This window comes from Otolemur garnettii, unplaced genomic scaffold, assembly GCF_000181295.1.
Source record: "Otolemur garnettii isolate 467f Iridium unplaced genomic scaffold, OtoGar3 scaffold00001, whole genome shotgun sequence".
Lineage (NCBI taxonomy): Eukaryota > Metazoa > Chordata > Mammalia > Primates > Galagidae > Otolemur > Otolemur garnettii.
Window position 1 is genome coordinate 61,901,276 of NW_003852396.1, and position 16,254 is coordinate 61,917,529.

Consider the following 16,254-nt stretch of genomic DNA (forward strand, 5'->3'; position numbering starts at 1 on the left):
GGAGGTATATTGCTACCCCTTCACTTCCAAGTTTACATCTTATACATTCAGCCACACTGTAATACCAGATTTCAAGAACAAAGGCTCTGATTGCCCAGACTTGCTTTGGGTGTCCACCACTAGGTCCAGATAGCCATGGACAAAGGAGGTGGGGGATCACACGGTAAAATTATGGCTCCCAGAATCTACTTCAGGAGCTGGATGCGATATCTAGAGAAGAAACTATAATGTGCGGGTTAGGCCATTAATCAAACAGTATCTTTGTGAGTAGTATATCACTGAATAAACTCTCTGGTACCATAAACAGAGAATGGTGTTCATTTCAATTTAGACTAAATAGCTATGTCACGGTGATACTATAAGGAATCAAGGCATAGTTCCTTTGCAAATCTAAAATTGTCTAGTGAGTAATCAAGGTTTGAATCTATACATTTAAAGTTGCCTTATTGTAGGATTCAAATTTTTCAGGAAGCCGTAAGAATCAACATTTTCCATCCTCATGGAATGGATGAGGGCGGTGGTCATCCTTTCCATACCTTAACAATCTCCAAGTCCCCCAACCTCCCCAAGTCCAATACAAGCTTTCAAAGGAGATCTTCTTCAAAGAAACTGACTATGATAAAATTTGGCGAAGACCGATGGATTAGAACTTTATTGGTTTCACATTTTTGCTAGATCGAGAATCAGGAAGGGCTCAAAATTTTCTTTGTATCTCTTAATGACAAGAAAAATCTTCCAATTAAAATGTGACCTTAAACAGGTCACTTAACCATTCTAAGACTCAGTTTCCTTATCTATAAAACAGGAATTAACTTTTTGTGTGGATATTGGGACAATTAAATGACATTAGGGTTTGACATATGGTAAGGACTGTCAGCTACAATGTTGAAGATGATGGTGATTGTAGTGATAGTAATGGTAATACTAGTGATGATGATGGTGGTAGTGGAGGTGTTTGTGATGCTGGTGGTGGTGGCAGAGTTCAAGGTGACCATGCCGGCAGTGGTAGTGATGACAGTGGTGGTATGATGGACAGGAGTGGAAATGATGGTGGTGGTGGTGATGGTAGCACTGATGGAGTAGTGATGATTAATTATTATAGAAGCAAGAATGTATAAATATTGCTCAACACGTAGTAGTCATCCAATGAATTAATAAAGAGAATAAATAATTTTCAGATCGCTCCAAGGGCATTAGTCACTATTTACATACCAACCATGGATGTGACCAACACAAATCATGCTCGAATGTTTATTAAGGGCCTGGTGCAGTGGCTCATGCCTGTAATCCGAGCACTCTGAGAGGCCAAGGTGGGAGGATTGCTTGAGCTCAGGAATTCCAGACCAGCCTGAGCAAGAGTGAGACCACATCTTCATTAAAAATAGGAACAGAAAAATTAGCCAGGTATGGTGGTAGGCACCTGTAGTCCCAGCTACTCGGGTTGAGGCAAGAGGATCACTTGAACCCAGGAGTCTGAGGTTGCTGTGAGCTAGGCTGATGCCACAGCACTCTAGCCTGGGGAAACAGAGTCTCACCCTCTCTCACACACAAAAGAAGTGTTCATTAAAGCAGATCCTCTAAAACCTTAAAATAACCATTTTGTATGAAGTGGAAATAAGAGGGATAAATACGAATTTTAGTTACTACATATGCTTAAAAGGAATAAAATTACATTTCTTTTAAATAACAGTGCATAAAATATAGACTTTCTGTTGTCTTCTTTCCAATTAGCTTGCTACATAAAGTCACACACCATTAATTCAAAATTTCATCCTTAAATATTCACATTTCCAAATGTGTTTTCGTTTGACTGCAAGATTTGGTCCTGCCTTCGTACTATTTTAACTTCCAAAGGTCTGTGTGAAACCCACTTTGTGACAGACACGGGCACATAAAATATGAGGTCTGGCAATTACATTCTTGAACTCATCCTCTGAAAAATGCTCCGTACCCCATTGCTGTATATTACTATGGTCACTTATGAAGTCCTCCCCTTGGGAAGTTATGCACCAATGCCAGCACCGAGTTCACCCCCCAAAGCAATTTTGGAACACTTTTCCTGGAATGACCATCAGAGTCGTCCCTGTACACAGCCTGACAATTAAGTTGTGAACTTGCCGCCATGTGCTTACGTTGGCAGCACTGTCTAAACAACTGGATAAGGTTTCATAATCTTGGTATATCAGTGTCCCCCAGCTGTGTTCACATCAACATGTGGTGGTGTCTTGCTGAGGGGGATTAATTATTGTTGTGTGTTTTTCTGTGCTGTATAAGGACAGCTCTGATGGTCTTTCCAGGAAAAGTGTTCCAAAATTGTTTTGAAGGGTTAACTACCCTCTGGCATCGGTGCACAGCTTCCCAAGGGAAGTACTTCCAAGGTGACAATAGTGATATTTGGCAATGAGGTATATAGTGCTTTTTCTAGGATAAGTTTATAAACTTAATTGTCAGATCTCGTATGTGTCCTTTTGGCATTTCCAGGGGGCAGGAACCACACCAGCTACTTTATTTTCCATGAGTTGAAGGCCTTAAAACTCCCAAAGACTCAGCTTCATAGTTGCGCTTGGTTAACTTGCAACTAGTCATTTGAGGTCATTCACTTTTTCACAAAGATTCATTCCCCGTCAGTGGTTTATTTAGACTTCACTAATAACCATGACATCAGAGCATTTTTTCACCACTCTTCATTTACATGTGTTGAATTCACACACTGAATATGAACTCAGAATGGATTTTTTTTCAAGTTAAAGTTGAACTAGAATGACACTTTTTCTTTACTAGATTGCTTCTCTTCTGGGAAACAACACCGTGAAAAAAATTGATTATTGTCCCTCTAAAAGACTCCATGACTCGCTATGTTTATAATCCTGGAATTCCATGATTCAGCCCCAGATCTTCCAACCGTTCACACTTCTGCTCACATTTGGTTTAGATTTAACTTTTCTTTGTTTAAGAGGAATTAGATTTATTACTACTGGTCAGAAACCATCAGGCCCCAATATTTCAGGGAAAAAACCTTCAATCTGCCAGCGTGAGCAATGCTCTGGCTCCACTGCAGTCTGCCTAAAGCAATGACCCCAGCTTGGATCTATTAATATTTAGAAATTGTCAAATTGTCTATGTACTTCCACCTATTAGCCCACATGGTTCCTAAATGCTGTAATGGGAGGGGGAAATAATAACTGTCCTCCATGCATTGATGGAATGCTTATTTATGGAGCATGGTATGCATGCCAAAGACTGGCATATGTCAGGCATTGAGACCTGAGTATTTGCTGGTACCCAAGCCAGACGTGTTTCTGTTCTCAAGTAGCTTAGAGGTTGGTGGATCATTCAGCACCACCATCAGGCAGGACCCCCAGTAAAAAAGGTCTTGATACCTTTCTCTCACTGACTCCTCATAACAAACTCTAGGAAAGGTTTTAATTACCTCCTCTGTTTTGTGGTTGGGATAAACGAAACTCCCAGAGGTTAAGTCACCGGCTGATAAGGGGAAGAGCCAGTGCTCAGACATGGGCTTTCTCAGTCCAAGGTTGCTGATTGCATTCTAGATTCTTTCCAAAGAGTGTGATCTCACGTCAACCCAGATCAATTCAAGCTCTTTTCTAGTTTCCCATATCCCATGGTTTGGCTTAGAAAGGTAGTTAGTGCAACACACAACAGATAATAAGCTCTAAAATTAATCCCTTTAAAGATTTTAACTTTTATGGAAGCCCAAAGGAGAGCACGGGAAAGGAGAGTGGGTGGGTTGTGTTTGGAGTGGAAAGGGGATGAGAGGACAGCTCAGAGAGGTGATCCAGGAATTCCCAAAGGCTGGCTCTGACTCAGTAGGTCACCAGGTCAGTTATTTGAAATGAGTCATTTGAGGTATGGGGGCAAAGGATCTCAGTCCCTCACTAAACTATGGGGAAGCAGGCAGAGAAGACATCCCCTCCGGGAAGATATTCCTACTTACAACCCCTAGAATTTGCATGCCCCTATATAGCTTGCAAAACACTTTCATGCCCCTTTTTCTTTCGTTGTGAGAATTGCTTACTACATTAACGGAGAAGAGAACAAGGTTGGAGATGACCTAATCTGGTGGTTTTTATATATTTTTTTAAGAGTAAAATTCTTTGTCAAAATGTCAAAAGGAAGTCTCTGTATATAAAACTGATGCAAGTGGAACTTCTGTGGTTGGGATGGGGCTGGGGAGGGAAAGGGCAACCTACTCTTCAGCCTTTGCGCTGACTGCTCTGTCTGCTTGTAAGGGGTCACCAGGAAACCTCCAGATTCCTTGAAGCACAGGAAAACAAAAACATCATTCCTAGAGACTATTCACTTAACATCACTTGACTCCTCCAAGAGAAGAAAGCTGAAATCCCTAGAGGTCACACGAGGTGTTCAAGGCCACTCCTCACCCAGCCTTCTTGCCCACAAAACCCAGCAGGGCTGGTTTCTCCCAGGGTTACAGCCTGAAACTTTACCTAGGAGCTGGTTTGTCCCCAACTGGTTCAGCAAAGTGTCCCCTTGACCACCGACAGCAGAGAGCAGCAGGGCCACACTTCCCTGCCCCTGGCAGCATTTTCCAAGTGCCTGCTCCTCAAGTGGGGGGCCAGAGGAACTACGTTTATTTCAGACAGGCAATCCCAGGTGTCTGAATCGTGGGATGCCAGCTGCTGAGTGGCTGGGGAGTAGGTCCAGAAGGTGATCTTTTAGTCCCAAACACTCTGCCTGAAAAATGCAAGAGGAGCAGTCAAACAGGATCTCCCCAGGTGAAAGCCTACCTTGGGCCAGACAATGGTGGTGGTTGCACAATACTCTGAGAGTACTAAAGGCCCCTGAATTATGCCTTTTAAAATGGGCAAGATAGAGCAGCACCTGTGGCTCAGTGAGTAGGGCGCCAGCCCCATATACAGAGGGTGGTGGGTTCAAAGCCAGCCCCGGCCAAACTGCAAAAATAGCCGGGTGTTGTGGTGGGCGCCTGTAGTCCCAGCTACTCGAGAGGCTGAGGCAGGAGAATCGCCTAAGCCTAGGAGTTGGAGGTTGCTGTGAGCTGTGACGCCACAGCACTCTACTGAGGGCAATGAAGTGAGACTATCTCTAAAAAAAAGAAAAAAAATTGGTAAGATGGTGCATTTTATATTATGTGTATTTTAACATAGTAATAATTTAATTTGAATAATTATTTAATAATTAAACAATGTATTTCAAATAATTATTTAATAATAATTAAATTAAATAATAATTTATTTCCTACAGGGTCAAGGTCAAGTTCCCTGACATAGCCTCCTGTCTTCTTGCTTCCCTCCTCGCCTCTTCATCTAATCTAGTGCTCAGGTCAGTCCAAATTGCTCTCCATTCCTTGAATACGCCATGTTCTTTCAATTTTCTATGCTATGATACAATTTTGCTTTTGGTAATAATAGCAAACACTTCTGTATAGTTATAGTGTATACTGTATGCATGTGTGCGCATATATCTAGTGCTTAATATGTATAGGACTTTTGAGGGGTGTGATCCTCACTAATTCTATGAAGAGTCTATTACTAAGCCCATTTTATGCTTGAGAAAGCATATAGCATGAGACTGGGTTTGAACCCACATCTTCTGGCTCCTGCATCCCTGCTATTCATCTCTACAGAGTACTCCCTGGGGGTGGCTTGGTCCCTGCAGTCTCCTACCTGGATGAAATACCACTTCCCCTGTGAAGCTTCCCCGGTGGTTTTCCAGGAAAAAGGGGGACTCCCTTCTCCAAGTCTGATGATGGTCTGAATACACGTACTTTGCATGCAGTGTATTTCATAGTGTGTAGTCATAGCCTGCTGTGAGTCTGCTTCTCTTCCAGGGTGTGAAGTCCCTCATTTATCCTGATTCCTGCGGGTACTCGTTACATGTTCCTCATTTATCCTGATTCCTGTGGGTACTCGTTACATGTTCCTCATTTATCCTAATTCCTGCGGGTACTCCCTACATGTCTGATGAATGAATGAGTGGGTGGATGTCTTGGTGCATTTCTCTCAATTTTCCAATTTCTTTCAATAAATAACACAATCTACATTCCTCCCGGAGTTCTGGCATGGTTCCTTCAGGGCTGTGCTATGGCCACTGGTAACTCACCATTCTGGCAAGGAGTCCATGCAGACTTATTTTCAGTAGTTCATGTTAAAAATAAATACTGCTTTTGATTTTTCACATATTAAACCATCGTGTATTCCAGGGAGATAAGTAGTTATGATTCAAAGTATGATTTTTTTCAAACTCAAAATGCCTCCCCTGAAAAATATTACAATCCTTTACCATCTTTGAGATGTACAGTGTAGAATAGACAGAAGAAAATGGATTACTGTTCACACGGAAAGGAGTATAAACTGCAGCAAGAATGAATATGTGAATGAGAGGATGGATTAAATGATGGGCATGGTGATGATGGGCGGGTGGGAGTGAAGGGATTCATCAGTGAACAGTTATGCGGGTGGGTGAGTGTAAAAGAGCGTGGTGGAAGTGGCTTTATAAACAATATGGAGAAGCATGTATGGAATGATGGATAAATTGTATTATAGGAGGCTGAGTGAAAGAGTTGCTGGTTGGATTGGTTGACAGAGGAAAGGATGTGAACCTGGATCAATGAATGAACAGAAGATGGCTGAACTGAGTGGATAAGGGTGGTCTGGAGGTAGATGGATGGAGAGCTCTGGAAGGTGGAGGATATTTGGGAGAACCCAAGAGCATGTACGTGGGTGGATGGGTAGAGGTGCCAGCTCCGACCGTAGGAAGAACACGTGGGTTGGTGGAGCCCAATACCAGCCGCGTGACTGGCCACGGCTAGCTTTCCCTTAGCAGTCTTGACAAGAAGCAAGAATCCACCCAAGCCACGTGGACTTGCTTCTCTTTGAGGGGAAAAGGAATGGATTATCCTTTCCTCCCTTGGGGAGAATTACAAGCCCTCCAGCCCTAACTCCTCACCGTCAGCAGGAAAACACCACCAACCAGAGCAGGACCTCTCCCCTTTCCAGCTCCTCTCCCAGGATACTCCTCCCTCCCACCCCCTGCCTGGGAAACCCAGAGAATCGTTCTCCGGAGGGGTTCGAAGATTCATTTAGCGGGAAGGGAGAGGCCGGAGGCTGAGTTCAACTGGGCGAGGTTTTAGGACGCTGTCATCCTCTGCGCTGAGGACGCCCCTCCAGCGGCCGGTACAGCCGGGGGCGCGCGAACCAGTGGGCGCTGAAGGGCAGGGTCCCCTTGGCCCTCCCCGGCTGCCCAGTTCACGGTCGCGGTGAGAAAGCCGGAGGGGGCGGAGGGGCAGCGAGAAGGAGGGCTGGTACGTCTTTAAACCTCTGCCGGCTGGGCTGCTTAGTCACAGCCCTCTCGATTGGGTGTGTCCTTCGCTGGCTCCCTCCCTCCGTCGAATAAAAACTGCGGCCAACTTCCAAGGCGGCCTCATTGCCCAGCGGACCCCAGCCTCCTACAGGTTCGGTCCGCCGCCCCCTGTCCCGCGCCCCAGGACCCTCCTGCTGCACTCGCTCTCTCGGTTCGCCCCGACGCCATGGACACGCTTTGGTGGCGCGCAGTTTGGGGACTCTGCCTCGTGCAGCTGAGCCTGGCGCAGATCGGTGAGTGCCCGCCGCAGCCGGAGCAGCGGGAGGCGGTGCCAGGGGTGCCCAGCCCGGGTCCCGCGGCAGCCCCGTGGGCTGAGCCGGCCTTGGGACCCGGGGGGATTGGAGTCAAGTGGGCTACGAGCGACGTGTGTGGCGTGGGGGAAAGCAGTCAGCGACTTTGCGCTAAGCTGTTGGAGCGTTTGTCGGTGGGATACACCGTTGTGTGGAAAGGAAAAGAGAAAGGAGCAAGTTTGCTGGGCAGGCTGCCGGCGCGCAGTTTGGGGAGACGCGGCCGAGCCCGAGCACATGGCAGAAAGTAACTGTACTCCTCAGGGCGCAGTATCTGGACTAACAGGCTCGGGTGCTCAAGGGGCTGTGGTCGAGTAGGGCAGAGCTAGACCCGGCAGGGACCGGGGTGGGGGCCGGGGCTGGGATAGGGGTAGGAGCGTCACAGTGAACCATGTGTGAACACGGGTGGTCCTGGATCCCTGCGGCGCCCCTTGGAGCCTGGGTTCCAAAGCTCGCAGTCTGCTCCTGCCCGTCGCTGCCCACTTCAGCCTGTGGAAACTTGTACCAGCTCTGTACTGAGGCCCTGGGTCTCCACAGAGTCCCAGCCTGGGGCAGGGAGTAGCAACAGGAGGGCAAGACTGGGCCAGCCGCTCAGTCCTCGCAGCCTCCTGTTTCTGCCAATCAGTTTGGGGAAATCCAAACGGCAAGGTGGCTCGTGTTCCCTGCCTGGCAGCCTCAGAGCCCACAGGGGAATCTGGATCCCAGGGTAATATCGGGGACTCTGGAGCTGGGGCTCGGATATCGGTATCACACCCCAACAGGGGTGGGCGCCTTCTCAAGGCTGTGGCGGGGAGGGGCCTCCTGTGAGGTATTCCAGCCCGGCTCAGCTCCAACCTTCCCTTTCTTTGTCTCTGTATCTACCCGATAATTACATGGCTGATTTGCTTATCGCTAGTAAAATTAATTTTTCTTTTAACAAGTGCCAGCTGGGTCATTAAGACAGCTTAGCCTATGGTTAATTCTACTCAGCAAGTTTTCTGGCGTACCAAGAACGCAAAACCCACAGTTGCGCACGGACGCTTTAGACTGAAGCTGGGTGGGGATTTGGGCATCTAGGCTGTAGGTTCCTGAAGCAGAAGGAATAATAATCACAGTAACAACAGCACGAGCTGCCATTTACCCCACACTTTCACGGTGCCAAGCTCTGTGTTAAATCCTTTATGTGTGCGACCTTATTTTACTCTCAGAATAGCCCAGTGAGAAGTGTCCTGTTTTTAGGTCTGTTTTAACAGGAGGCTTGGAGAGGTTAAGTGACCTGCCAGCATTTGTACACTCAGGAGTGGTGCGGGATGTGAACCTAGGTCCACTGAGACCAAAGACAAACTCAGGATAGGTTAATCTGTATGGGTTGGACAAACCTGGGAAGGAGTTCTGGGGAAGGTGAGGTGTTGGTGGACCAGGGGCCTCACAGAGGCTCCTAGAGGGAACTGGAGTTCCACCAGGCCCTTGAAAGGCATAAACATTCAGGGTTTGAGGGAAGAGGGTGATTTGACAGGCAGGGAGAGCCCTGAGCCTGTCCTTTAACAAAGGGTGACCATTGTGGTGGTTTCCGTGCAGCCTCTGGGGAAGTTTATGTGTCTGTTACCTACCAGTCCTCTCCTTTGTCTCTGAAGATTCTGACTCCTGACTCTTTCCAACCTGTTTCCCTGATTCTTCTAAAGGGCTCCACCCTCAAATATTTGGTGATGTCCTAACCCTGAGGTTCCCTCAGGGACCAGCAGGCTCATCCCTGCCTCACTCTGACCCTGAGTTTCCCTGGTGCCTTTGGGCAGCACCATTTGGAGGAAGCGTTTCGAAGTGCCAGTGTTTATGTGATTGAAAAGTTGTTTGGAAAGAACCGAGACTTGGAAAGGAGACATGACTTTTGTTTGGGGCTGGGCAAGCAGGGGCGCAGGTATGATAGGAGAAGAAAGATGATGGGAAGGACAGGGACTGTCGCCACCCCATTCTGGGAGCAGTGGACTCTGAACAATCATGAGGAAACTTGGAAAGGAGCAAGGCTGTGGGGAGCGAAGTGTGGTCCAATCTTTGTATCAGAAAGCAAAAAGTAGAGAAATGGCCAATTGGGATTAGTGACATTGGACCCAGAACCTCTGAGTTAGAGAACAGGTACCTTGAATTGGGTGTCCTGTACAGGAGAAAGAAAGCGGCCCTAGGTAGAGGGGAGGAAGATGAGTCCTCCCTGCACAGACATCTCCTTCTCTCTGAGGGTGAGAAGCCACTATGAGGGAATTGCACCCCTAGTGTTGAGAAAGAGGGAACCATCTGACAGCCCTGGGGTCTGAGGGTGGCCCACACCATAAAGGTCCCGCTGAGCGTTAGAGACCTGTCTCTTGGCAGAGAGAGCTTTGGCTTATTCTCCCTTGTAAAGAAGCCAGGAAGCAAAGCCCATCCTTGCTGAGGTTAGCATCAAGGAATTCAGTTATTCCTCGTCCACATACTGGACATCTATTTCCTGCAAAGGCATGGTGACAGGTCCCTGTGTTGGAGGCTGGCAGCCAGTAGGAAAAAAAGTTCTATTTTCTTCCCAATTGCCCGACTCGGGAGGGGATGCTAAACAGCATGAAATTCTTAATTTATGACAGATCTCCTTCCATTCATTCAGGAAGTATTTCCTGACTCACTGTCACAGACTCAGAGACCAGGATTCTAAGGATCCTTTAGAAAACCCCCTTCTTTTTCCCAAGAAGGAAACACACCCTGATAAAGAAGGACTGGTGACTTCCCCTCTCTGAGACCGGTTAGGGTGCCAGGCAAGGCCGCTTTTCATACACTTGGTCTTTGATATACTCCTATCATAGAGGACTGCAGGGGGCCCCACCCTGACCCCTGCAGTGGGTAGGGAGGAGGGCGTGTCTACTGGAATAACAGCATTTGCTCCACCTGTTAAATAAGTCTACTCACTCATTATGATTTTATATTTCATTCCACAACATATTTACTCAGTGTGAGTTTAATATAAAAATAATAATATGTATTTCTTACCATCAAGCAAAGTTGGTGCTTGGGAAACATTCTTTGTATTACCTGGAGGCTTCTGAAATCTCCTGGAACATCACTGGATGGTTAGGAGCACCCACATTTTAAAAGCCTGACACTCTGCTACTGTGGAAAGCAGGGTCCTAAGTCCCCAGGAAGTAGCACTCACTGAGCACCAACTGTCTGCTAGGCATGAAGCCAGCAGGTTAGCATAGGTCATCTTATATGAGTCTGACAACAGCCCCAGGAGACTGAGGACCTAGTAGCAGAGTTGGGATTTCCCCTTTGTCTAAGACCCTTCCATGCTAGAATCCAATGCCTTTGCTTTCAATTTATTACATGGTCTCTGGAGGACTTTGGAAATTGCATGTGGGTCTCCCACCCTCCCTGTTCCTTGTGGTTGGTATAGGTGAAGTCTCGTGCGAGTGGCTTGTCTCTCCACACTTGGCAGGCTGTAGACTCTTGGCCACCCTGCCCTGCTCTGGCCTGTCTCTCCCCAGGCTTGGCTGCAGCTGTCAGAGATGTCAACCAAATTATTTGTTACTAAAATAAGTCCCTTCCCATATCAGAGCCCAACTGCCCTTCTAGACATGCTCTCATTTGCAGGCATGGAGAAAAGGGAGAGGCGGTTTCTTGTCTAAGAAACAAGTTGGGGCAGTGCTCTCCGCCTGAAAATTAGGAAGGAGGCCCTCCGGAAGCTCTCTTGCTGACCCCTGCAAGTGTTTTAGATGCGTTGACTCAGAAAGCCACCTTGTCACATGTTCCTTTGCAGGATGTGTGTGCCCCCAGTAGGGGAAAGTCTTGAGGACCCAGGCAGGGGCCTGGCATGGTTCTCTACAAAAGTCAAGGGTCTGGAACCAGATCCCAGTGTGCAGCTCTAGGTGACACGTGGTCAACCAAGTGAGGTTTCAGATCAGCCTGTGGTGTCAGAGGCTTCCAGACTGGGGTCCCTGATGGAGAGGAAGTGGTGGGAGGTAAGCTGGGCCTCCCCACAGGCCCTCCTGGCTGGGGCCGGGGCTGGGAACAAGATACAGGCTGCAATTGGATTTCCCCAGCACCTCCTTGGTAGCCGACTCCACCCAGAGCCCGAACAGGAAGCGCTTCTTGTGAAAGACTGAAGTGGAGCAGGTGGCAGATGCTGCCAGCCACAGCCGCAGTATTCAAAGGGGATGTTTTCTGCCTCAAAGAGAAAATCTGGGGGTTTGCACAGCAAGAAGCTGATGACTCAATTTCCTTTGTGTTCCTGCTTGAATGGGAAGGACACAGTTTTCTTTAGAATTACCAGGGTAGGCTGGTGCCTTCTGCCTTACATTGGAATCCCACTTTCCACTCACTTAGCAGTTTGAATTTTTTTTTTTTAAAACTATACTCTTCCCAGAGAGCTGCCCAGCAAGGTTTGTGAAGCTGGCCCAGTTAGGTCCTGGAAGGGCTGCTTTCTGAAGTTTGTGGTTCTGGAGTCTGGCTTGACGTGAATATAGCGCCTGGGTGTTCCAGATTCTCTGGGACAGTCAGGATCTTGAATGTGCAAATATTCTCCCAATTGGCATATAGCATCTATTTTGACTAAATGTTTATACACTTTTCTACAAACATATGCACGTTTTCATGTCATTAGACGTCAAACACTTTGTAAGGCTTTTTACATGAGGAATTTGCATCTTTATTACTTCTTAATCTGGTGTTGATGAAATTGATGTTTGGTTTAGAAAATGTGTACTTTGGAGAAAAAGTATTGACTATTCCTGTGCTCTCCATTTCTTGGTCACTCCAGTGTGTGAAATAGCAGGAAAAGCCACATATTTGATTCCCGTCAGTTAGATGCGGACAAACACACGTTGCAGGTGCGCCTACAAGTCTTGGTCCACCTAATGTATATGCGGGTGTGGTGGGAGTTGGTGGTACCCAGGATGCTACAGACCTTCACACTCTCAAAGGGGAAAACAGCCACAGCAAAACACACGCCTGACAGTCTCCTGCAACCCTGGGGGTGCCTCCTGATGTCCCAGATTGTATCTCATTCATTTTGTGCCCTCAGATCCCAGCGCTTGTGTGTCTGTAGTTATGGTTGGTAACAGTTTGTTGAACTGAAATGAATGACTTGAATTTAGAAACATAAATGGGAGCGTGATGGTCAGCGTGGCTAAGGTGCAGATTTGTTTATGTGTGTCTAACAGAATAGTGGTGATGAGTGTGCTGCTCCGGGCAGGGCCGAGGAGGGTGCTTGGCTGGCTGACTACCTACTACCACCATGTTTGGGCTGCCCAAACAGGGAGTTCACCTGCCTGTTTGTGGCTGTAGTGACTGCTTGCTGTGACAGCTGGAGATGGCTGTGTAAAGAAAGGTCACTAGATGGTTGGACTGAGAAGGGAGTGGATGCAGGCAGCAGGATGACACCAACCTCAAGTTTAAGCCTCAAAATAGAATGCTCCCCAGCAGTGGCCAGCTTGGAGTCCGAGTGATTTTGGAGATGCTGTTATGAGGTTGGAACCCTTGAATGAGAGGCCCCTGGACCCTTCCAGCCCCCCTGTACTTGCTTCTGGAAGGTGGCCACCAGTGGGGAGAAGTAGGAATATTTCACAAGTCTTGCTTTCTCTGTGGGGCTCTTTGGGTAGTTCTCAAACTGCTATCTGACCTGCAAGTCCTCCAGGGGCAAGTCTGCAGGGAGGCCTGCCATCTGATGGGGACCCATGTTGGCAACGGCAAATGGTGTGTCCTCTCCACAGATCCTCCCAAGTGTGAAATGACCCATAACCGAGCAGCTCCTACATTCCCAAGGATTGTATGCCCAGCGAGACCTGAGAGGCAGGGAGACAGACAGGGAACCAGGGGATGGCTGCTGGTGGCTGGAGGCAGAAACTCACAGAGCCGCCTCTCCCCCAGTTTGGGCTACACTGGGTGTCTGGGTGTGTCCTCCTGAGGCAGATGTCTCTCCTAAGTGCAAGTGTGGGCAGACACATCCCAGGTGGGTGGGGAGGAGCTGAGTCACCAAGGAGGTGATTTGCAAAACTCAGGTTCCAAAACCTTCTTTAAGTTTTTAGTTTTTGAGAGTAAAGGTTAATTGCAAACCTCCATTCGGGGAGAAAGATTATTCACACAGAGGAGAGTAATTTCCAGCATCTGATACAATTGCAAGTCTCTTTTGGCAGTCCCTGAAAGTTCATCCTTTTTTTTTTTGAGTGTTCCTTTGTCTTTTGTGCTTGTTTGCAGCTAATTGTCTTCTGAGAAACGTTCACCACTATTAGTACTAATAGCAAATATTTACTTAGTGGTATGGGCCAGCATCATTCTAAATATTTTCCATACACTAATTTGTTAGATCTAAACCCCAGCCTTATGAAGGCAGTGCTATTACTGTGTATTATCCTTCTTTTCCATGTGAGAAAACAGAGGCACAGAGAATTTAAGTAACTTGCCTAAGTCCACACAGCTGGTCAGCGATGGAGCTGGGAGGTCTGGATTCCAGTGCTGCTCTTGGTATATTAAGATGTCAGGGCACCCCTCCAACCTGTGTGATTATACCCGATGGTACTCTGGTTGTTTTCTAAGACTCTATTTTAGAATCTGGTTGGGTGGGTGTGAGGTCATAACATCCACGCAGCTGGTTTTATCTTCTTCCATTTTAAAATGTGATGTCAGAGGATGGGGCAAGAATTGCAAAAATGGAGAAAGTTGTGATGGAAATTCCCTCCAATTCATATCCTGAGCAGCTCATTCATTCCAACCCCTGAATAGCTCTGCTGTCTTCTGTGTAATAGGAAGTTGGGGGAAGGGGTGTAGGGGTGAAAGGGACAGTGGCTCGAGTTGTTTGTTCATTACCACTTCGTTCTTGGCCACCTGGATGAAAGTGAGGGTTGCTGGTTGGTATTTCTTCATCATCTAGAACTTTGAATAGTAGCAAAATGTTTGCCCTCCACTTAAGGGTCCTTGGTTCAAGGCCTTCTCTCTCCCAGCTAGAATTGATGGGTGAGGGTGCAAAACTCTGAGAGAGGAGGCTGTCAGGAGTCAGGCTACACACATGCAGGGCACAAGGAATTTAGCAAACGCTAAAAATGTGCCTCAGGTCTTCTCCCAGCCCTCATCTACGTGAGATGACTGGGTGCTTGGCCTAGTAAGGAGCAAGAGAGTTTCCTCTGGGTGGCCCTGGCTGAGAAACAAGTCCCCCAGGAAGAGAGGAGGCAAAGCCCCCTGGGGACATCTGTCTAATTCAGTCTACAAACTGGACAGGGACTCACCCTGGATTCCCCATCTGTTTCAATTTTACTCTGTCTGTTTGCACTTAACCAGGTCTGTGGTGCATTCTAGAAAGAAGCCTGCACCAATCATGTTACTAGTCCGAATCTCTTTCTACTTCTCCGAGTCAGTAGTGTGGTGACAGGGAAGCCTCTGAGTGAGTGCTGACCATCATGCACACTAAGACGCCCGGAAGAAGTGCACAATTGCAGCCCATGTCCGGACTCCTGCCATAGGCCTGGAAGGGTGTTTCTGCCCAGGCCACTGGCCCAATCTGTGTATGTTCTAAAAGCATTAAATGAGTGTCTACTATGTGCCAGTCACGAATATTGCCATTGCTGAGTGTTCTAGTCTGAAAAGTAGACTCCAATAAACCTAAGCTCCATATGGTAGCCTGCAGGACACCAGCTGATGTCCCTGAGTCAGCCCCTCAGTCACCAGTGACTTGTAGGGCCCTCACCTTCAAGGAGAGAACAGGGGTTCAGGTAACCCACAAGAGTACTGGTCATACAGGGGAGGACAAAGTTTGGTGAAGATACCTCCTGCCCAGAGGCTGTCTTTGCAGTGAGTCCTCAGTGGTAGGAGGAGTTGTCGCCACAGTATCAGCCTTAGAGATCAGGTGCATCCCTGCAGGCTCCCCTAAGTAACCTTTACCTTACTATTTGTTGTCCTTGGTAATTCATAAAAACTCCACAAACATCTTTCCATTTAACGAGAAGTTCAAGGCATGCCTGTTAGCTGTTATGGCTAGCTAATGAGCGCATTCGCTCCTTAGGGAAAAGTCCCTGCCTTACATCCCACCTCTTAGCATGGTTCCCCAGTTACAGCCGTCACTCAGCACATATTGGGATGGCTGACTAAGTAACATTGTGAAACTTGGCTAGGAAAGCCATCTCCGCTACTTTTCATAATTTTTATAGGTGCTGGCTAATTGCTTTTTACCATTTCTTTTTCTTTAAGGTCCATATAAAATTCCCCCCCTCATTGCCTCTTATAGTGACACTCTAACTTCTTCGAAATTTCTTATCTCTGCTCTCTCTGCAGGTTATGTAGCTCTTTCTCCAGGTTTGAAACATCAGGCAAAGCAGGGGAAGTTCGGTGCTTGTTACATTGTGTCCAGTAGAGCTGGAATCTTGATTTCTCATAGGTCTGGGCGCCTCTCTGCCTTAACCCTTACTTCTGAATCTTTCCTCATGTTTAAAAGAACTCTAAAGCTCAAAAAATCACTTTCTCAACCATACTCGAGAGAAAAGTTGATGGTTTTTGATCACTATATTAAAATAATAAAAGGAAGCGGTGCCTGTGGCTCAAGTGGCTAAGGTGACAGCCACGTACACCCAAGGTGGTGGGTTTGAATCCAGCCCGGGCCCACCAGAAAACAATGATGGCTGCAACCAAA

General features: G+C 47.3%; 1 protein-coding gene across 3 annotated transcripts in view; it reads left to right on the top strand.

The window, feature by feature from the left end:
• Positions 1–7,441: 7,441 nt before the first annotated feature.
• The window catches only part of CD44 (CD44 molecule (Indian blood group)), an 85,647-nt gene continuing 76,834 nt past the window's right edge, over positions 7,442–16,254 (top strand). For all 3 annotated transcript variants that reach the window (XM_012803646.2, XM_023509242.1, XM_023509248.1), the window contains exon 1: positions 7,442–7,592. In XM_012803646.2, the coding sequence (XP_012659100.1) occupies positions 7,526–7,592 (67 nt within the window). In that variant the 5' untranslated portion in view covers positions 7,442–7,525. The remainder of the gene's footprint in view (positions 7,593–16,254) is intronic.